Source organism: Rousettus aegyptiacus, unplaced genomic scaffold (assembly GCF_014176215.1).
Source record: "Rousettus aegyptiacus isolate mRouAeg1 unplaced genomic scaffold, mRouAeg1.p scaffold_m13_p_1, whole genome shotgun sequence".
Lineage (NCBI taxonomy): Eukaryota > Metazoa > Chordata > Mammalia > Chiroptera > Pteropodidae > Rousettus > Rousettus aegyptiacus.
Window position 1 is genome coordinate 121,498,050 of NW_023416284.1, and position 22,991 is coordinate 121,521,040.

The 22,991-nt window shown below is 33.7% G+C and overlaps 2 protein-coding genes across 11 annotated transcripts in view; one reads left to right on the plus strand and one right to left on the minus strand.

Moving 5' to 3' along the window:
- The window catches only part of MYO6 (myosin VI), a 141,257-nt gene extending 125,105 nt beyond the window's left edge, over positions 1-16,152 (plus strand). For 3 of the 10 annotated variants that reach the window (XM_016141702.2, XM_016141704.2, XM_016141703.2), the window contains exons 30-36: positions 41-70; positions 1,619-1,657; positions 4,532-4,635; positions 5,584-5,715; positions 8,640-8,666; positions 11,241-11,459; positions 11,975-16,152. In XM_016141702.2, the coding sequence (XP_015997188.1) occupies positions 41-70; positions 1,619-1,657; positions 4,532-4,635; positions 5,584-5,715; positions 8,640-8,666; positions 11,241-11,459; positions 11,975-12,174 (751 nt within the window). In that variant the 3' untranslated portion in view covers positions 12,175-16,152. The remainder of the gene's footprint in view (positions 1-40; positions 71-1,618; positions 1,658-4,531; positions 4,636-5,583; positions 5,716-8,639; positions 8,667-11,240; positions 11,460-11,974) is intronic. The other 7 variants (XM_016141705.2, XM_016141706.2, XM_016141707.2 and 4 more) reach the window with 5 other exon arrangements.
- A 2,211-nt stretch (positions 16,153-18,363) lies between these two features.
- Positions 18,364-22,991, minus strand: part of IMPG1 (interphotoreceptor matrix proteoglycan 1) — a 106,005-nt gene continuing 101,377 nt past the window's right edge. Inside the window, exons 16-17 of the mRNA XM_016141665.2 lie at positions 19,790-19,862; positions 18,364-18,441 (exon numbers count right to left, since the gene is read on the minus strand). Coding sequence (XP_015997151.2) covers positions 18,364-18,441; positions 19,790-19,862 — 151 coding nt within the window. The remainder of the gene's footprint in view (positions 18,442-19,789; positions 19,863-22,991) is intronic.

Genomic DNA, 22,991 nt, shown 5'->3' on the forward strand with positions numbered 1-22,991 from the left:
CACAACTGGTTATATTAACTAAAATGTATTCTTTTCACAGAATTGGTGGAGCGAGATCCAAAATGACACCGTATGTCATTTCCCTTTTTAGAACTTGATTTAGTTATATAACCTTTTTTAAAAAAAAAAAAAAATAGATTGCGGATACTTTTTAGGAGAAATTTCTTTTTATTGAAAAGAATGAGATAACTCATCCCCTCCTCCCCCCCCCCCCACACACAAAATATGTAATGCTCTTATTTGGTGCTCAATCACAGTAGTTAATGATTTGGTTTTCTTCTTTGTGTTTTCTAACTTTGTTTAAACTTTAACCCATTTTGTTTTATGTGTTTTTAATTAATCCTTACATCTTTATAGATGCATATGTGGAGATATCAATAAGTAAAGTATTTGAGTCATGGCAGATATGTTCGTTTTCAGTATATTATGATAATTTTATTCCATTAACATCTAAAATAGCTCATAATAGATCAAATTCATGTTGAATTATGAAAATTATGTTGAATTTGAAGTTAGAAAATTCTGACCAGCCTAAAGAGAGATTGATGAACATAGGTAATTTCTTTAGATTAAATTTGTGTTTTTTGACTTCGTATTTGTTGTCCTTCATCATCAGTTTGAAAGATTATTTTTTTCTGACTGTGCTTCTTGGCTAGACCACTCTCAGTACCTAATTTTAGTGAGTGTCTATTACAGAGAAAGAGAAATAAAGGAGTCCTTCACTTCCTTATAATCAAAGCATCCAGGTATCCTGGCAGGCATTCAGGAAGCTGTGCCCTGAAACAAACATACCTATCCTCTTTTCTTTTCCTTATTTGTAAGATTTCGAAGTTTACCAGAGTCTAATGTATAGAATTCTCATTCTATGTGAGAAAATGATTAATTATGAAGGAAGAGAGCAAAGGACAGGAAAATAAAATATTGAAGTTAACACAGTGGTGTTAAATGTGCTGAAACGTTTATCCCATTTTACAGAATTAAATACTGATAAAAGTTAAACTCTTATGGGTAATAAAAGTTTTCACCTTTGGCAAATGTTTGTTCATGAAAGGTCAGAGCACTTCTGATCTTTAATTTAGCCAAGTACTTGATGCATTTGAATTTTTTTTTAAAGCAGGCTTTGATTTAGAATTTTAGAACTTTGAATACATCAGACTCTTATTTAAACTCTGGCACTGTAAAATAGACCAGCTTGGTTTACCACCATGATGTCTTGTCTAATTAATATTTAGTAAGCAATCCCAGAGAAAAAATTGTTGTATAGAATCTATATCCTGCCAAGTTTCCTGTATGCATTTAGAACATCCTGACTGTATCCTGTACATTAAAAAAAAAAAAAAAAAATAGCATAGAAGCATAGCTTTCATGTGATTTTATCTGAAATTTCCTGCTGCAAAAATGGAGTTCAAATAATTTTAACTGGATTTAAACAAAATTTTGCTGCATTTTATGCCTATGTATGTTGAAAAGTTTATTATAGACTTTTACAAAGTATAGTGAATGTTAATAAATCAATAATTGTATTGAAACCAAATTTTTAGTTATACTATTAGATATTTTAAGGAAATTGTATAGTTGTCTTTTATATAACTATGTTGTATTATCATTTTTCTTATAGGGAACAAATGGCGAAAGAAATGTCAGATTTCTTGTGTAGGTTAGTGCAGTGTAATTTGGGGTAAAAGTATAACCTCAAAATCATATTTTTAAATTACTCTTCATTTCTTGGACCAGAACCTGTTATATGAATAACCTACTCACGCCTTCCACGTAAATTTTCTGTATAAAAAAACATCACTTTATCCTCACAGAAAAAGATAACCACTGTTCCTCTAAATCATTTCTCATGGGGGATACGATACCATTGGCATTTTGGATGGCACTGTTCCTTGTTGGTAGTCCCGTCGTACTTATCACTTGCCCCCACCAACTCAGATTCAGTAGGGGAACCCTTCCTCTTGTCCTGACAAAATGAGTATTTCAAAACTTTGCCTGGGAGCAGGGCTGCCCCCTGGCTGGTGACCACTGTGCCTCATGAAGGGGAGGGGGAAAGAGAGGAAGAGTTTGGCTCCTGAGGGCTGCTACACCATAGTACATGGTTTAAATACCACCTGTGTAACAATCGAACCAAAGAACCAAAGGGGTCTTCCCAGCAGGATGTGGTCCATTACTGTATAAGTGGATGTGAACCAATAACATTTTAACTGTCAGTTTTGAAGGTACAGAGTTAATTGAAAGTGTAAAATTAATGTATTTTTAAAAATCAAAAGTCAGTCTTGCTACTACCTTACTGTATTCTTTACATGATTGTCTTTATAACAGTCTAAATCAGTAAATTATACCTTTCTTTTACTATTTTAACAACTCCAGTGGGGAGCACTTAAATACATTTCATTCTTGTACTTCTTAGGTTGCTAAATATGTTTTGTTTTTATTTTATTTTTTGAATATTTTTTAGGCATATTTTCATTTCAGGAAATATGAATGCAAATATTAAAACCATATTTTAAGCAATAACAATTTGGATTCAATGTTGTTATTTTTTAGAGTATCAAAACACACCTTATGTTTATTGACACTTCATGTGTTTTCTGACAAGCTATCAAACTGCGTATTATGTAAATTCACTTTCTCTTTCAAAAGAAAATAGAACAACAAAAAACTCAGAGTAATTTTCAGTTGCTCTCCTGGAAAAGACTCTTTGAAGAGCTCAGAAGAAAAGATAATTTTTTGTTAGTTTATTGAATAGTAGTTTAGGGATGTAGAAAAGAAAAAGAAAATAAGTATTTGAATAAATGTTAAAGCATAACTTATTGTTAGGGGTAATAGACCTTGCTGCCACACAGCTGGCTCTTTTTGAGCAAAGCAATTAAGTAAAAAAAAAAAAAAAGCTATATGGAAAATTGCCAGTCACAAAGCTTATGAAAAGTGTAGATTTTGAAGTAAACCTAAAACAGATTTTAACCACAAAAATGTAGGAAGGATTAAATGGCCGCACATTTTTTAGCCAGGCTTATAACAATTTGAGGTATGTAGGCTGAAGTATGCTATATTTATTCTCTAAAATGAAGCATAAATACGTCTTTTAAAGAAGCAAAAGTACCTTATTTATTTTGTTGTTAAGCTTAATATTGAAGGAATAATTTCTTTTAGGAAAGATATTTAGGAGGAATAATATCATTAAATGTCTATGTTTTGACTGTCAAGATTGCTGTTATCTTTCAAAATGTAAAATGATGAGAAAATAGGAGCTCATATTTGGATAATGTCCCTCTGTAAGAGGAAATGTTTTCCAAGTCGTGAATGATAAAGGTGAAACTCCTTGTGTGATACCTTAGAAGCAATATTTTAGTTCTTTAATATTTAGTTCTTTCTATATTTGTACTATCTTCTTTTCATGTCTTAAAATATGATGATTAATACTTCCTTTGTTATATTGAGCTTAAATATCCCCTTAAAGCTTGTTCTGCTTGTCTGCTCTTGGGCTAATAAGATCTTCTGCTGAAAAATAATGTTCATTGTTACAGGAAAAAATTCTTCCCATATTTTCTGAATATTTATTTCAAATTATGTATACAGAAACAAGTCTTAAGCCCCGAGTAGCACTGCTATGAAAGAGTTGAATTAATCAATTTTATTTTTAAATGTATTATTTTAATATTTTATATACTTTTTAATTTTTTAAATTTATTTCTTCTTTTCCCACTCAAATGTTTCTACTACACAGGGCAAGATATAATACTTGTGCCCTTTGAAATCACCATTACCTGCCTCATGACCTAAAACTTCTTCCTTTAATTTACTAGTTGTCATATTATTACTTACTAATGAGGATGTGGTTTTATCTGCTTACAGAACTTTTCTAAGTGTTCTTTAACAGTGAAGCTAAAAAGTCACACGCGTTTACAGAATCCAGCAGCTCTTCAACCCTATCTTTAATGACTAATGCAGTGGGTTGCAGTTTAGCCACTCACCTGTGGATCCTGTAAACATTCAGGTGCCCAGGGAGATTCTGAGCCACTAGATATGGCTGGGGCTTTACCATCTGTAGCTCCCAATAGTCTGTAGGTGATTGTACTGTGTGGCCTAATGGCTCATAAATTCTGAATGTGCTTCTAATAATATTTTGAATATGTTAAGGATTTTTTCCCTGATTTCGAGGAATATGTATGTATGTATGTATGTATGTATGTATATATGTGTAAATGTATTTTTTAACTTTAGATGTTCATCTTTCCATCAGTTAGAACATTGAAACTGAACTCTGGGGGAAATTCATGGTACTAGAATTTCGGAATCAGAAGTGCTGATTGAAAACCTAATGTGGCTATTAAATGGCATACTGGACAATTTTAATTTACCTTGGCATCCTATAGTATACCATTTTTAATCTCACCTGTCAAAGAAACAAAAATTATTATGTTTTTCTCGTAGTTACTTACAGCTTTTAAACTTTTACTCACTTTATTGCCTCTTTAGTCAATATTCATGTTTCTAGTTAAAAATATGCAAAAATATGTAATAATTACAGAGGTCCTGCTGTACAAGCCACCAAGGCAGCTGCTGGTACCAAGAAACATGATCTTAGTAAATGGAAATATGCAGAACTACGTGATACCATCAATACTTCTTGCGGTAAGTGTATGGAGAGGATGAAAAATGGGAAGGTGCCGTACCTGACAGGTAATAAAGTAAATACCCAGATTGGGGTGGGAGTTTTAAAAATTTACTGTAAATTAGTATGTATAAGCCATTCTCTTTGTTACTGTTAGTTTGAAATGAAGACCTAATTTACTCACAAAGCTAAAAAAGAAAAACATTAAATTAAATTCATTTTGCCTATGTCTTGTCTAGGTCAGAGAGAAAAAGCATAGAGAAATTATAGTTTGGGCTTATTAATGACTGGCTCTTCTAATGTTTATAATACTTATATATCAAAATCTTTTGGTCTATGAATGCAAAGTAAAAAATGTCAGTGCAGTTCTTTATTTTTGATGTGATTTTTCTTCCCACCAAAGAGTAAAACATAATGTCAAGAGGATCCCACATAGTTGTGGTCTTGGTTAAATCATAATGTTTCAATTCAGAACACTGTGACTAGGAACTAAAGTATAATTGTACCGAACTTTTCACTGTGTTCTCTCCCACTTCACTAAGTTTACCTGCATAATTGCAAACATAAAAAAATCTGTTGCATGTAAATGTAGTTTGCATTTGAGCACAGGGAGCTTTTTATTCTGTTGTCATGGCCCGTGACCTTGGACAAGCTACTTAACCTCTGTGATTTAAATTCTTCATTAATAAAAGACTTATTTAGTCCAAGGTTCTTGTGCGGAACAAATGCTTTAAGATAATAATATTGCATAAGATAATGCTCTGTAAATATAAAAGATAATATTATCATAAAATGCTCATCTTTATCAATAGTTAGCTAACTTTTGATTTTGTGCTATTAATTGAAAAAACTTTGTGTTACATATATACTGTAAATATATAAATGTTTATGCCACAGAACAATTAATAGACAACTAAATTAGAATGTTTCTTTCTTTTTTTCTCCCTCTCTTTTAATGTAATTGATAGATATTGAACTCCTGGCAGCTTGCAGAGAAGAATTTCATAGGAGACTAAAAGTGTATCATGCTTGGAAATCCAAGAACAAGAAGCGAAATACTGAAACAGAGCAACGTGCTCCAAAGTCTGTTACTGATTATGGTAAAAACAAATATGTACTTTTGACTATTCCAAAGTGTGTGTGTGTGTGTGTGTGTGTGTGTGTGTGTGTGTATACACACACACACACACATATACACATACATGTATATAAAATACATGTAATTATACATAAGACAAATTTTTCTTACTGTAGAATTGTGATCCACTGAACCTAACACAGCAATGATGACTTATCTTTCATAGTATTTTTTTCAAATAGATTTCCTTAAAATCATATTTGTCAAGTATTGAATTAAGATAGATTTAGAGGTAAGAATATTCTTGTCTATATTGAAGAGATTGTGCAGTAATGTTGTAAATACATATATTTCCACATACCCCTATATACACAAACACGTGCATAAAGATTACATATGAAAATGTAACTATTACCATAAAAAAAAAAGAATGTTTTCTGGAAACATTACTTTACAACACTATGAAAACATGAGTGCATGGGTGAGAAATAGTACCTTCTTTTGGAACAGAGTTTTGCCAAGAACAAGATATGATTTTTTTGAGATCCAAAAAACATGAATTTTGTTACTTTGATATGCAAAAGGCAAAGTTGTATACTTAATTTGGAAAATAGAGTAGGATAGAGATAACCTTGTGAAAACATGCAGTAGCTTTAATGTAAATTAAGAATATCCAAATATAGAGGACAACCTGGTAAGGCCAGAGGGGAGAGGGATTGGGGGGCTGGGAGAATGGTGTGAAAGGTTAAAGATGTACAAATTAGTAGTTGGTAGAGGATTACTGGGATGGGGAATGCAGTTAGCATTAATTTAATGCCTAGAAGGAGAGCCAGAGGAGAGAAAGAGCAGTCAAGTAGATAGTTTCATGAACTATAAATGACTGACTAAGGTACTGCGTACTTGAAACTAACAAAGAAAATACTTGTGTTATACAAGTTGCAATTTCAGTCTTAAAAACAATAATTGGAGTTTCATTTGTCCAACTTGCTACCTTTAAACAGGCACAATTTATTAGATTAATTCTGGTTAACATCAAGGTGACAGTGTATTTAATGTCATTTTTTAGCAAGGGGCATGTATAGTCCCAAGCACTTGTTAGTATAGTTTAGCAGTACATGACCCAAGTTGACTTAGAAAATGAGCTCTCACTTCTATTTTACTTTCCTCACCTTGCTAGCGACTACAAGCGATGTTTGATTAAAGTAATTTAAATGGTGAAATTTTAGTGTTTCTAAGTCATTGCAAAAAATAGGTTGAGTGAAAGAGGTAGTAATAGGAGAGATGTTAGTGCTAGTGATTGTTAAGTGATTGTCAGTCAGAATATAATGTTCAGTGAAAGGTCACCTGGGATTAAGAAATGACAAGTGCAAGGCCCTCTTCTTGTGACTACCACTTTTCTCCAGTTTAAAAATTTGTATCTGGGAATTGAAGACGACAGGGTGATTCTGTTATCTTTTCACTGTACCAAGTTTCCAACCACTGTTACCTTTGTTTTGTATAAATGGCAGTGGGCTATTTTTTTTTTTTTCAACTCTGATATTCTTATCATGGCCTTTAGCTGATAGGCTTTCATTATGTTTTATTTCAAAATTTACATATCGGAATGACTGCACTTTTTAAAAAAATTAATATTGCACACACATTTTGAATGCATATACAAATATTTCTTGTATTTTTAAACCAAACATTGATATCTTACTCATCCAGCTTTGCCCCAAAAGGAGCAAATAATACATGTCTTACTTTGCTGGTTCTTATGCTGTTTCCTTTTTTTAATATATATACTATTTGGAGGAACAGAGTAGCTTATTTAAGAAAATATCCCAAGAGTCCCATCTAGGTACATGAACAAATTTAGGAATTTCATGCAAACATACTCCACATATACATAGCCTTCAAAGAATTTGATTATGGGCCATTTTCAGGACAAAGGATAACTTCTCTCTGAAGAGTACTCTCATTTTGTCCTGTTTTTTTTTTTTTTTTTTTTTTCCCATGTAAAATTCATTCTGACACAAGAGTGCAGGTAAAAGGAAAGGTGAAGAGCACCAAGATGCTTAACGGCTCAACTGAGAAAGTTCTGTACTTAGGTGGTTTCCTAATGAGGCAGCTGATTAACCTTTAAAGAGAACTGCTGTGTAGGTTAAGATTTGAGAGGATTAGAATTTATTAATTTCAGAAAATAAAATGATGACAAGTTATGATTAACACAAATATAATGATATTATCTTTAAGAGTAATACATTGGCAAATCATGGTAAATTCTTGTAATTAGGAATTGGGATCCTTCTTCCTGTGTGCTATACTGCATGACCATGTTCTCATTACATTAACTATGGGAAGAGATTTTCAGAAATAATTTGGGGGCAGTGGAAAATTACCCAATAAAAATTTACAATACTTAGTTGTTTAAAACCCTGACTTTGGAGAGTAGTTTTATTTCATAGTCCTTAAAATAAAAATGGTATGTGTTTTAAGATTTAGACAATTTGAAGAAATTAAAACATAGTGGATATATGTAAACATGGCAATGCTTTTTTCTAATATATATAATTTTTTAATGAATTTAGAATTTATTCTCTTTTTCTATAAAAATTCTAGGAGTATTTTCAAGGTACTATAATGTCCATTATTAAGTCATTGGATATTACCACGTCCCAAATTACAAATGAAATACATTTTTAAAATTTTGCTTCTCTTTATGTATCTATCAAGCAGAATTTCCTAAAACTTAATCAAAATGTTTTTTTTGTCTTTTTTTTTTTCCTTTTAAATAAGAAAGAATCAAAGCATCTCCTTGTAGGTAATTCTGAGAGTATTTGGCTATGTCTAGGACATTTACTTCTTACTCACCACCTCATTTGATGAGAACGCTTTATAAATTAGAAGAATGCTCACTTAACAGTTTTGGCATTTTTATCTTCAACATTAAATATTTGTTCACAGATTTTGCAGTATTTTTGAACAATTCACGTAAGTCAATGGGTGGTAACTTATGAGCTAACTGGAAGATGGGTTAAAAATACTTTATAAAGTACTAACTTTTATTAAACATTGTTTTGCTACAATTTTAAGTGGAATTCTAGTACGTTAATGTTGGTTTATCTGTACTAGATATTTAGCTTGAGATGATGCTTTCATTTGGATCACTTAAAATATATATGCAGAACTAAATTTAATCTGTTATGTTATCAAATTACTTCCTTTAAAAAATAACTAGCATTTTAAACCATGAATATAAACAATTCTTATTGTAGCAAAACTCTCTCTTAATAAGCAGCTGATCTTTTAGAATAAAGACTAACTTTAGGTGCTGGTTTCAAACATTGTGAGGCTATAAGCATTTCTGTCCAAAAAAATTTGAGTTTTGTATGATAATACAAATAACAGCTTTACTAGAATACCACTCAGTAGAAAGAGGAGATTATTCCATTACTTTTATAGCTTCTTATCATGCACATTTTTTTGATAATTTAAAAGCTCCGAGTCATCTTAATGTATAGTAAATTTCTTTTACAATCAGTGAAACAACAATGAATTAGACATAGAGCAGGTTCTAAAATAATTTTGTTAAATGTCATTTCATTATAACATTGATGAAATGCCATGGGAACTTAACTCTTATTGATATCAGTTAGCCTGTGGTAAAATTGGTTTCATTATATGTCACTTAAAGTCACTGAACCTTTTAACATTAAGGACTTACTGTAATGCCATATTTATTTGCCAACCGGTTGGACCTTAATTTTTTTTAAGTGCACCTAGTAATTTATAGGGCTGCATATGAAACTTATTTCACACTTTTGAAGATAACATGATTGTATGTGAAAGAAACAATTGTTTAATAGAAGATTAGTTATAAGCTTTTAAAATCTGTATCTTTGTGGTTTTCCAGATGGATATGTGTTTCCAGGCTTCCCTAATATAATTTTACTTTTTGCATTAGTAGAAAAAGCTATCAAAGAGTTTATGTTGGGTTTCTTAATTTTACCCAATATATTAAGTTACAGGAGACCGTTAAAGAAAAGAGTAGGTTAGTTTAATGGGTGGTGATCAGTACCCTAGTAAGTTTCCTAACAATTGGACATTGAATTCTAATTCACTGCTTGAGAGAGAGGGAAAGGTTTTAAATAATTTATCCTTTGAAAATGTCTTAGTTTTGAGTTAGTCTGTTTTCTGCAAAATAGGTAATTTTTAAAACTTAAAATGGAAACACTGAACTGTAAGTAGTTTTGGGGTAACAGGAACAAAAGAGTACATAAGCTCAGCTCTGTTAACATGCTAAAGGTGATTTGGCTTTTTAGTCACTAACAAAACTGGGCCTCTGTTTCATCCTTTCCTAGGCATATGTAGCTTTGCTAACTGCTTTTGGCTTTCTCTGGTTTACACAGAAATGAATTCAGCCTCTATAAAGCTTTTGCTATTGGTATAAAAAGTAGAATAAGAGTATTTTCATCCTTTCAGTATTTGGAAATTCTTACAAAAGCCATATGGCTGTTCTTGACTTACACATATTATATATTTTTTCACTGATATACTTAGCTTTTCAGTGAGATTCTTAATTGAACTGCTATGATTGGTCCACTTTGAAAGTTGTAAGTATAAAGTGTATTAAACAGATCTACCAAAATTGTGCTGCTAAAAATGTAAAATCATTGTTCCAGAGAAATGTATATATTTGCAGATAAAACAAAAATCCATCTGTTTAGTAATGAAAATTGAGCAAGGGGAAAAAAAAAAGATTAATATGAGGACAATGCCCAGAACTATCAGAAAAGCAAGGATTGTTCTGCTACTAGCAATAAGAACCAAATATTTTGTACTTTTCACTTATTTCAGTGGATTTTATTCCAAGAGAAATCTAATTTCAGAGTAAGTAAATATCTGAGGGAAAGTTCATGCTTACTATTACAGTTTTTTGTAGTTATCATGAAGTAGTTTAAATACTATTAGTAAAATATTTGTGTTATCTTGTCTATTTTAAATCCCAAAGTTGGCACAAGGGAAAACTTTTATGCCTTCCACTTTTTTGAGGAAATTGTGATTAAATTGACAAATATATGTAATCCTTCAGGTTAAGAAATTACTATTTGTTTTATAAATAGTCCCGTAAGAGTTATTCTTCAGCCTTCATTCAACTATTTGGAGGACAAATGTAAATGTAGTGAATAATACCAGTTTGCTTTCCTGCCACGTGAGTTCATTTTAGGTTACTGATATAGTCATTTGTAAGAATCTGGTAGGGATTGGTTGTTGTTATTGTGGCTGATGTGTTGGATGTGTGTGGGGGGGGGCGGGGTGTGTGTTTGCTTTCAATGCCAAGGAACATTTTTAGGGAAAGAAAATTCTAAGAAATCACACCGTGAATTGTAGTCATTTATAGGCAATTAATATTTACATTTTGTTTTAAATTTACTGTTAGGAATCCCTCTTCTTCTTCTTCTTCTTTTTTTTTTTTTTTAAATATTTGTGGTGCATTTTAGGATTAAAATCTGTTTTTGTTGTCCCTTGGGCTGCTGGTGTAACTCTCCTTGTTCTGTGTAATAGCTCAGCAGAACCCAGCTGCTCAGCTTCCTGCCAGGCAGCAGGAGATCATAATGAATCGAAAGCAACGCTTCTTCCGCATCCCGTTCATCCGCCCTGCTGACCAGTACAAAGACCCGCAGAATAAGAAAAAAGGCTGGTGGTACGCCCATTTTGATGGACCGTGGATTGCCCGGCAAATGGAACTGCATCCTGACAAGCCACCCATCCTTCTTGTGGCTGGTGTGTATGATTCACATGAAAAAATTTTAGAAAGCAAAAAAGGATTATAAACTCTCTGAATGAAACAGACTAACATATAACATAATACTTCATTAAATTTTAGGGTCGAGAGATGGAGTTTTGCAGTTAGATCACATTTTCAGTTAATTGGGGATTAACTTATTCAAAATGCGAAATCGCTTAGGTTAATTAGGTCCTTATAGAGCACATAGAAACTTGTCTGTGCCCTGAGAACATTTTTGTTGGTGTTTAGTCAGTTAATTTATAATGGTTTAAGGAAATGTAGCTTTTTTATTAACCCTCATACTTTATTTGAGCAGCTGTAGTGTTAATACACTTTGAAAGTAGAGGACAAATTTAAGTTTCTGATAACTTTATTAAGCAGATTTCAATCTTAGAGGAAGAAAATAAAGTTTTGCAAGTTCTCAGATTTATGCAACTTGGTAGATATTTCAAGAATAAAGCTTATAATAAGTGAAAGAGATATGGTGTTCTCTGATATCTCATCTATGCAGGTAAGGATGACATGGAGATGTGTGAGCTGAATCTGGAAGAGACAGGCCTGCCTCGAAAGCGTGGTGCTGAGATTTTGCCAAGGCAGTTTGAAGAAATTTGGGAACGATGTGGAGGCATCCAGTACCTTCAGAATGCAATTGAAAGCAGACAGGCTAGGCCTACATATGCGACGGCCATGCTGCAGAATCTGTTAAAGTAGATGCTGCTCACAAACCTTACAGCTGGGAGCCCTTGCCGTGGTACTAGGTAGGGTGTATGCCCCACAGATGTAACCATTCCATGGTCATGTTAGAATTGCTTATACAAAATGAACAGATTTGATTAATCATTGCTTTTTGTTAATTTAAGGTTAATTATGGTAGTGATTTTGGGACCTAAAAGTTATTTTTCTGTATCTAGCTGTAATTGTTAAACCTCTCATTATTCTAATACTTGTTACACTTGGACAGATTCTGACATGTCTCATTCTTTGCCAACTGACTACCTTTAGTCCATCATAATTTCTCTCTAGGAAAAGAAATTTAAAATTCAAAATATTTGATTTTTAAGGATGGCACAGTACAATAAAACTGGAATAATGAAACTTTAGCTTAAATTTTCTTACAAAAATTAGAACACTTAAATAGATCAAGGCACTGATGTTTTGATCTGAAAAGCTATGTACTTTCTTTACTCTTGTGGAAATTCATGGAAAATTCCATCAAAGGTGGAAATTTTTATTTTACCCCCCTCCTATGCAGTGTGTCTTAGTTTGAGTAAAGCAATTTGCCTGAAGTTCTGGCATTCTAGAAAGAGGCTTGATGTAATTGATGTACTTTGTGATAAGGAAGGTACTCATAGTATCATGCACAGATATGTTTTTCTTTTCTATCACATTATGTTATAAGAATATTTTTCTTATATTCCCTGGACAAATAAGGAAATTCAGATCATTTAAATGCTTAAAGGTTTTATGATAACTTTTGTTTAGAAAAAAACAATAGATTTTAGGTGGCATTGTAGCTTAACTGGACTGAATTCAAATGTTCTTTCATCTTCATCTCAATTGCAGTTTCTGTATCAGAATCTTTTCCAAGTTGTTTCATATGATTTAAGCTAGTGTTCTGCTTCAAAACATGCTTGTTTTAAAAAAAAATTCCTGGTGTCTCTTTTGGCCTTTGAGATTTTGGTAACTGTAGAACTGTTTATAAGCTTTGTAATTCAAAAGCCCTTGTCCTTAGTAATTGCTTGTTTCATGTAACTGCTAATTTAAAAAGTTTGCCTTGCGTGCTGTTAGTTTTGATCAAATGTCAGCAGTTTCTAGCCTAATATTTATGACTTTCATATTAGAAATTTAGAGACAAAAATGCATCAAGGAGTTCTGTTGACATAATCCTAAGGAGACTTATTTGTATTTTAGAATAAAATTAGAAAATAAAATAATTCTCTGTACTCTTTTTTTCCCCTAATTTTTAAAGACACTAACCTTTGAAATGAATTTTCATTGATTTTTTCCCCCCTAGAAAGAGTATCTCATTAGGAAAATAGTTCCTAGCTGATTAAGATTAGTGATTGTGAGCCACAGACAACTGTTTTCAGAATTGCTTCACATAATGTATATCTTACTACAGAAATATTTATTTATTATGATACTGTGCAAATGATTGTCTTCTGTTAAAGAAATTAAATGGTCCTGTCTGTGCTGCTGAGAATGTGAAAATGATTATCTTTTAAAGGCTATATTACTCCTTAGGCTCACCAACCCTTGAGTCATTTGGTCTCCACGACTGGTGACAGAATGTCTGATTACTGAAAATAAATGACCTGTTCTCTCTCTTCTCATCACTTGCATTTAATTGGTGTTTTTATTTGTATAGGGTAGTGAAAAAAATACTGTTTCTTAACTAGTAACAGGTAAAGCCCTTGAAGAAAATTCAGTAACCAAATAGTCCCTTTAATCCTGTTTTCAGAAACAGTTTTATGTATTTTCTAGATACATATAGGCACTAGATGGAAAACTAATCAAATAACTTAAAATTATTGTAATGAGAGAACTTAGTATTCTGAAGAAATTGTAAGAAATGTATCACAGCAAAGTGCTATTACAAATCTTCAGTTTTTTTTTACTTTAATAGCTAGTAAAATTATAGTCTTAAGCCATTTTTTTTTCTAATTATGTCACACAGCTGTCCTAGAATTATTTTAAAGTAGTCTCCTGAGTTAACTTTGACTATCAGGAGAACTGCCCTAATTCAGATAGACTTACAGTAACCTACATGCAGTAGATGCACATACACACAGAAGCCCCTTTGCTGGAAAAATTTAGGACCCTGTCAGCTTTTAATGGAAATAGCAAAAATAGTGTTCTAAAAGATGTTGATGTAGGTGCTTTACAATCATTCCAAACCCACAAGCACTAGGTAAAAATGGTAGGAATCAAAAGTAAATTCATATTTTAGTCACTTCAATTGAGATTTAAAATTAGAAGTTTAAACCAGCTAATCTCTTAATGCTTGTCTCAGTACCAATTCCTTCTTTAGTGAATGCTTTGCAAAGGTAGACATACATAAACTATTAAAAATGAGAACAAAAATACTTTCACATTCAATTCAATTATAATGTAATTCCTTATTCCACTAACACATTTGAGATATGTATTATGAGCTGTGGGTATGCACTGAAAGAAAGTTTCTGTAATACACACATGTGAAAAGAACAGTGAGTTTTAGTTGTAAAGTTGAGTAGGTGGTACCCTCTCAAAGAATTATATGAGGAAGAGATAATGCATGTAGGAGCACAAGCCCACGCAAGAGACATTCAATTATAACTCGAATTCTGCTTCCTATAAAGACTTCTTATAGGTCATTCTTTCCAGTAACACAGTGAACTCTTTAATTTTGCAAGCAACCAAGAAGTCATCGAAAGTGGAAAATAGGGAGTATTTGCAGAAGCTTCTCTAGAGAACAGAAACTCACAGGCAAGAATAATAATGAGGAATTATTGTTTGTAGAGCTTTATTAATTGGATTTTTTTAAAAGATATTTTCATTCACAGGTTATACTATGGTTCTCAGGGGATCCAAATACATAGATTTTTTTTTTTTTTTTACCTAAATACCTTAAGACTATTTAAATTGGTAGGACAAATATGTATTAAATGAAACAGTCAATTAATACAATGTTAGTGATAGACCTACTTTCTTTTATAGAAGCAGTAATAGATCCAGAGAGGTCAAGTAATTTAGTTCTAGACCATGAAAGAAATATAAATGCCTTTGCTCCAATTGCGTGAAGCAAAAAGAATTAAAACAAGCAAACTTTTTGAGTAGCCCCTGGAGGATTTGCAAAGGGTTGCTCATCTGTCATTCCACATCTTCAGAAGGTGTGACAGGGTTTCATTGTTTATCATTACCAGAAATAAGAAGTATTGAGACTTTTTATTTCTCACAGAAGATAAATTAATGAGAGAAGATGGTGGAGGATATCTAAAAATGAAAATAAGGACAAGTTGGGGGAACAGTTGTAACAATAAGGTAAGAGAAGTGGTGAAAGAGAAAAGGGGTGTGCCCCTGAAGACGATGACACCCTCCACCCCCAGTTGAAAAGCACTAATATATTAGGCAACAAAGCATTCCTAGATCCTCGCTAAATTTTAGAATAAATTGTATGTAATATAAGAGCAGAACCTATGGTTATTAAAACTTGGATCAAAATAGATCTGGTATATAAATTCTTAACACATAGAAATGGCACTGCCACTGTGGAGAGAGCAGCAATGGGCAGACATTCTGTGCCGAAGCATCCTGGAGGGGTCAGGTGGAGACAGGCTCAGGGGTAGAGTCTACCTCTGCCAGGACCAGATCTTTGAATATAAGTTTAAGTCAAATAAATGTATTCTTCCTCCCCCATCACTGACTTAATATATGAAGTAAGATTGGTTGTCATACTTTGTAAAGAAGATTTTCAAGAGATAATCAGGGAAAAATACAGATCAAAAAGAGAATCTTTAATCCTAATTTGTACCTATGCAAAATCTCACCTTCAAACCTCAAATAGGTTTATTAATTGGCCATTTTCTTTTACTTTTGTTCATCTAATTGCAAGTGTTACTTAATTTTTCTCATTTCCTTAAAAATGTATACCTGATACTTTCCTAAAATACTGATGTACTGGAAATAAAAATAAATGCTTTCTATGTAGAACTTCCTCTTGCATCTTGTGCTTTCAGTACAGTTACAGGGTGTTATAAATTTTAAAAAGTTGTTGTAAATGTTGCATTTGTTGCCTGCTGTCTCCAGTAGAATAAGTCAGAGAAGCTGGGGAACCTGAAGCTTCATCCAGTCCCTGGAGCTGGAAACCCTGTACTAGGTGGCTGTAGGAAGAGGCAGGGAACTCAGGTAATTGAAACATCCTTGAGCTTTGGCTCCAGGCTCCAAACTCTTGAGGGTTTTCCATCCGCAGAATAAGCACACTGTATGCGAGTTATAACTACTCATTTTCCCTAGATTAGAGAAAAACTAAATCTTGGCTGCCTTTTCCCAGGCCCTTACCAATCTGTGAGATGACACAGAATTTAAAAACTGGGACCCAAAGAAGAGTCCTTCACTCTAAGACTTCAAATACAGATGGTCTATTTAGTACCTCTCGTCTGGAACCTACGGTGATCCAGGTGGGTCATTTGAGAGTGCAGAGAAATGCAGGCTGTCTTACCTCAGCAGCTCTTCTCTGGCTGGTTGGAAAAGACCAATCTAAAAAGTGGGTGATCCAAAGAATGAGAGGTGCTTCAAAAGGGATCTTCCCCACAGAAAATGAGTGTTTACCTATTTCTCTTTCCCCATCAAAACTACCTTCTCTGCAGCAGTTAGAACACAACTGAAAGGTAGACGATGGAGGGCGTGTCACAGGAGATGATGGTTTTAGGTTTTCGTTTTCTCTCTTGATGGAGTTTTTTTTTTTCATGTACTTTCGGTCACCTTATCATACATCTAACAAGCATGTTTTCCTCTGGGAAGCTCCAGGGACATGGAGGTGAGTAGATACATCTCTTGCCACCATTCTTTGCTTTGTGGCATTTTGTCATCATATCACAATTTGAAGTTCTTGTCAAATATCATAGCTCCTCACTTTTGGGGAGGATCGGGGTGACAATAGGGCTGAAATGTATGCATTTGTGACACCAATATGAATGAGTTTTTGAGGGTTTATAACCAGGAGGGGCCGTCACTTCCCCAAAGATTGCCTCTATAATTTGGAAATGTTTTTATTTTTGAGGTTTACTGCTAAAATGTTAGCGTCAGTGTTTAATATTTTGCTATCTTTTGGCAGCATGTTTAAAATCATCAGAATCCATAAAGCAAATCCAGGGAATATCTACTAAAATACAGACCCATTATATTATACATAGAGGAATATATTATGCTTATATTTTATTGAAATTTAGGTTTTGCAGTAAATATATTTGATAGTGCAGCATTCGAAAGAGATACAGAGGAATTTATTTTTCATCAAACAGCACATTAAAACCTGGCTGAACTGGACTGCCTCAATGCCAGTCTACCCATGTATAAACCAGAGTTAGTGTAAAGAGGTATTCAGTGGAGTTATTACATTATAGGAATTGGTTGTCAAAAAGTATAACTTCACTTTTTCCCCCCCAGTATAGTGTCTTCCTTTAAAATAGCTTTATACGGTAATAAGTGACATTTTCCATTGTATGTATATCTGAATCTCAGTTCTTCTTTCTTTTAAAGGAACAAATCAGAAATTATTGGCAACAAAACAATCTACTGTGTAAGCATTAATTTCTTATAAAACTAATGTGCCTAAGAACAGAGAGAGGGAGGGGACAGAGAGAGAGAGAGAGAGAGAGAGAGAGAGATTGAAGTGTGGAGAATATATCCCCCTCCAGCGTTTACATAGTATATACATCCATGCATTTAGAGACCTGCATTTGCTTGCCTATGTCAACTTTTATGTACATTGTAACATATGAAGAGCTTTGATTTCCATATATTGTTCAAAAAACAGTAAGTTGCACTTATAAATGATCTCTGAGCAATATTTTAAGGAAAGCTGAAAATAAACCTGGTTTACTATTACTTAGATTATCACCCAGGAATAACTAAAATGTGTTTCACTGATTGTATTTTGGTTTTGATTAAAACAAACAAACAAACAAAAAACAAAAAAAATTTCTTCTTCAGAATGTACCAGTCATCAAGTACATAATTATTCTCTATTTGAAACATACCATGTCTGGTTCTCAATGTTGACTATATGACTAGCTTCTGATGACCAGCAAATATGCCTGCCTATGTTTTCAGAATTTTGACAGAGTGGATACAGTTTTCCTTGAGAAAGCAAGCCATCTCTCGAGATAGATTCAATGATAATCTGTACATTTCCAGTTTTTAATTTCTTTCCCAATCTTGATGGTTAAATTCTTCATATCCTACAGTCAGCAATTCAGAATTTTTTTTCCTGGTTACCTGGAAGAGAAATCGTTTCACAAGCTGAAGAAATGCCATTTAAGGTCAAATCAATAGTACATTCCAAAATTACCTCTGTTGCCGAATGAGAGAATATGTTTTCCATTTAGGATATCTTTTTTGAAAGGTTGAAGATGCCTCCCCCAAAATATTCCTAGCTTTTTAATCTACTAGAAATGTATTCCATCTCTTCCTAAACCTATTTAGAGTCTGAGGCTGAATGACCTTGAAGCAGGGGGTGCAAATGGTTTGTGAGTTAGGGTCACCATGTGTCCTTCCAGCCGTAGCAGACATCATCATTTCATGCTGCTGCGTCATTTGAATTGTGGCCCTTAAGTCTACACAGTACTTCAGGATTTAGTTGGTGTTTGCTTCATCCTGGGCATTTTGTTAGTATCAGATCCTATGTCCCATTGTCGTTTTACAGCTTGAGTCTAAACTTTTTCTGCCCAGTTTTCTTTGTTTCAAATGAGCTCACATTACTCCTATTGTACACGTCTATACATAATATTAAGATTAGCATTTGGTGTGATTGCCTCAGTGTCCTTTTTGATTATATACTGACTGTAAAAACTAGTTTTAAGTGCAAGCTCTGAGGTGTTTGTTTCACTCTAACACAGATGTAAAGTAGAGTGGACACTGGCTGATTCTTTTTGCTATCAGAGACTAGATATAATTTTTGAAACTAGGTAAGTTTAGGCCAAAAATTGTCCAAGGTATTTTTCCCAAGAGTCATTTCGAAAAAAGCTCAATATAGGCTACATTTAATCTGGTGAGAGAAAAGTTATTTCTCATTGTAAAATAAAATTAGTAAAATAAGTTGAATGAATGGATGAGTAATTTAAAAGAGATGTAGGACTGGAAGGGACATTTTTCTGAGGGTGAACTTTTAGGAGTTTTCGAAGTTACTCATTCACAAATTGTTTCTTCTACATATTTTTGCTTTAGCTGATTATTTGAAATCAAAAAAAGATATTTTCTAAAAATATACATAAAATGATTCAGTTCCAGGAATATAAATTATCATTATGAACACTTCAACCTTGTTGAAATGCATTTGATAAATCACATGTATATTTTTTTAAGAAAAGGTTACAAATGTTACAAAATACTTGGATTGTTTTTGTTATTGTATTTTTTTTTGTCTATACATTTCAATTATTACCAGTCTTCTGTCTCCACTCTTTTTGTACCTCTTTTTCTCCCCTTAAAATACTAAATTAAAAAGCCTGGCAAATGAGGGGAAAATTCTTTTATGTCTATTTAAAACAAGATTCAGGCCCAGAAATGTTTTACATTTCTTTCAAAATTCAGTCATTAAAACCAACATATAAAAGTATGAGTTTACCTTTTTATTTTGCTGATGCTGGAATTTTTTAACAATAGTTTTGTATACTTGCTTTTTAGAGTAGTCTGGTGACCTACAAAAGAAAGCAAAGCATGATATCCTCTTTCCTTGGCATATCAGCAGTAACAACAACTATAACTTTCTACTCTTTTAGTTTTAAAATTATTATGACAAGTGAAAATGGATAGTGTATTTTTGCAGGTGCCTTTTTTAGAGCTGGAGGAAATATGCTTTCTGTCTTCCCCCTGAGTTTTGCCTTCCAGTCGGCTTACTGTTTCTTAGGCAGTGGTCTCATAAGGATTGAGCAAAGCTCATGTGAAAGATGAGAGATAAGTTAATCTTGCGAGAAGCAGAGTTATTTTTCAAGTCAAGTTCTGAGTTGTGGTTATGAAAACGACTCTGCAATAACATTTTCTTGGCTTAAAACAGTTCTCTATACATATTACATAATTTCTGATGATAGTGTATACACATTTTGTGCCTTGCTTTTTACATTATAAAATGGGTAATATTTGGGGAGTACTTTCTGACATATGCTTCCTTATCAGTAAACTGTTTTCTCCTAACATTCTGTCCATTATAATTTTAGGGAAAGGGTGAAGGTGGCTATCACTATAGGAAGGAGGGAAAATCTTGGTCCCAGTGCTTGATGAGAAGACAGAGGGAAGAGGAGAGAGGTGTGGTTCCAGGAGGTTGAGCAACAGGGTTCTTGTTCCTCCTATCACCAGCTAGGGCAATAATTTTGGTTCCTCCTTGTCCTAGTTGGGTAATTTGGAGGCTCTGAGAATCCCGGGGGACAGGCAGATGCCTAGGGTCAGAACTAAGAGATCACAAATGAGGGGAATACAGGAACACAAAATTTCCAACGGATCCAATGAGGCAAGGAGAGTCTCTCCCCACCTCCCCTGCTCCCAACCCTCCAAGCATGCTGATATCACATTGGAGAAGAGAAGAAGAAAAGGGGAGAGGATCCTCTAGCCTGACTGCATATTTCAAGAAAACTGAGTTGCCTAAAGTGATTGCTAAACTTAATCAGATGAGGTTTTAAAAACTGGATTGGACTGCATTAATCTTCAATCTCTCCCCTCTTGGCTCCTCCCCACCCCAATCCAGTGGGTAAAAGGCTCAAAAGGGAGTGAGGAGCAGCTACTAGAGGAAAAATGGACCCCCCCCTCCCCACCACGCACTCACATCTGAGGTGTAGCATGTGAGTATACGTATGATCTCACTGTAGTTAAAACAAGTACTTCCATATTATTAAAACCACCTCATAATTGTCACTTTCTACCATCATTTACTTAATCTGGCTTCTATAATTGGAAACAATTTTCATTATTACAAATAATGTCACAGAAAAATTAGGCCTATTAAGTTAAAGGACAAAATGAAACTTTTTAGATCTGAAGAGGAAAAGTCATAAATAATTTACCCTATTAAATCTAGATTTGCATTTTCCGTGTATATAAAATGATAAATAATGGTTAATAAAGTAAAACTCATTAAGCTAAAAAGGAGACCTTTGAAAATGAAAATTTTTTTAATCTTGAGAGAATTTTGCCAAGTTAGTTCCTAGTATAACTGAATCTATGTACAGGATACTTAAAATTGAAGGAAATGAAAAATGTATGGGGTTTATTCATAAATATCTAATGGAGGAAAGAAATAGGGTGAAAAATAAAGGTGAAAATATAATGAATGACAATGACTTGGCAGGAGAATGACAGAACCACACCACTTGAAAATGCTTGTTGTATGTCAGTGAGCTCATCTCAGAAAGGCAGTTGCTCTTGATATAATTTTCCTATCTCTTTCTTCACTTTCAGGTGGAGTAACAGAAATGCGGCCACGCCTACAATTCTTTAGAGAATGCTGCTTTCAAAGTTAAAACACTGGGTGTCCTCAACTGATTTGCTTCAGAGTTTAGGTTTAAGTGCCAGGCAGGGAATCTCAGTTTTTCCTTACAGAGCTGCCCTTTGTTTATAATTATTGAACAACTTTAGTAATGCTAGCAGCTGAGTTTACACTGTGGAGCACCTGATTTATTCCTTACCTAAGCCAATGAATTTATTCCTATTATCCCCATTATGTAGATGGGAAATTTGAGGCTTAAATGGGAGAAAACGTGGCTCAAGGTCACAACTAGTTAGTAGTAGAGCTCAAATTTGAACTTCGGTCTAACTTTAAAGATTCTAATCTTAATTAATGTCTTAATCTATGGTTGATTAGGTCTTAATTTGTCATCTTACCTTCACAAAAGTAAATTGTCGGAGTCACACAAATGATGGCATCTTGTGAGGAACAGAAACAACTGACCGGAATGGGGCGGGTGGTGGGGATTCAGGAGGGGCTCAGCATCACTGTGGCCAAAGCTTCTCTACCGAGTCCTGAAGCAGCTCATGGGAGTGGTGGGGGCTGTTCTCATGCTGAGGTTATCAGGGTTTAACATTTAATATCTTTAAAGGAATCTTTAATCAAAGAGTTGAAAAGGCCAGACTCGAGGTGGTGTGGGGAGTTTTCTTTGTTCTCCCAAAGAAATTGAGTGCCTTACTCTCTTTCCTCCCCCTTTTCTATCTTTCTTCTTCCATCCTTCTTCCCCTGCTTCCTCCCTCCCTTCTTACCTATTGCCCAGCATAGAACATAGTGACCAGCACGTGGGTGCTCAATAATGTTTGATGGATTGAATTGGTGTAAGGAACAGCTCATTCCTGTGTACTTGAACACCAAAGTCTATATTATCCCCCAGAGGCAGGCACAAGTGGGGTAACAGAGCTCTGCAAACTGTCTTAAGAGCTGTTTACTTCCAGATCAGCCTGTGCCTTTCTCTACTTGCTTATGACAAGTTAACATTAAACTGATATTAACCAATGTCACCCTAATACATTTAATAAAATAAAGAAGTGATATTTTGTACTCAAGAAAGAGGAATGTTCAGAATTACAAATTGCTCTACCATCTGAAATAGCAAACAGGACTGATTAATATAAAAACTAAATACATTGTTGTTCATAAAAGCCTCATGCAACCCCCTTCTCCTAACTTATCTTACTTGGGTCTTGCTAGTTCACCCTTTATTCCTTCCTCCCTCTCCCCTCTTTTTTAAATTACACAAGTGATATATGAACATATTCTCATTATGTTGTGTACTTGAACACCAAAGTCTATATTGGACTCCACTGTTAATTAGGAAGATAGCTGAGTGTAT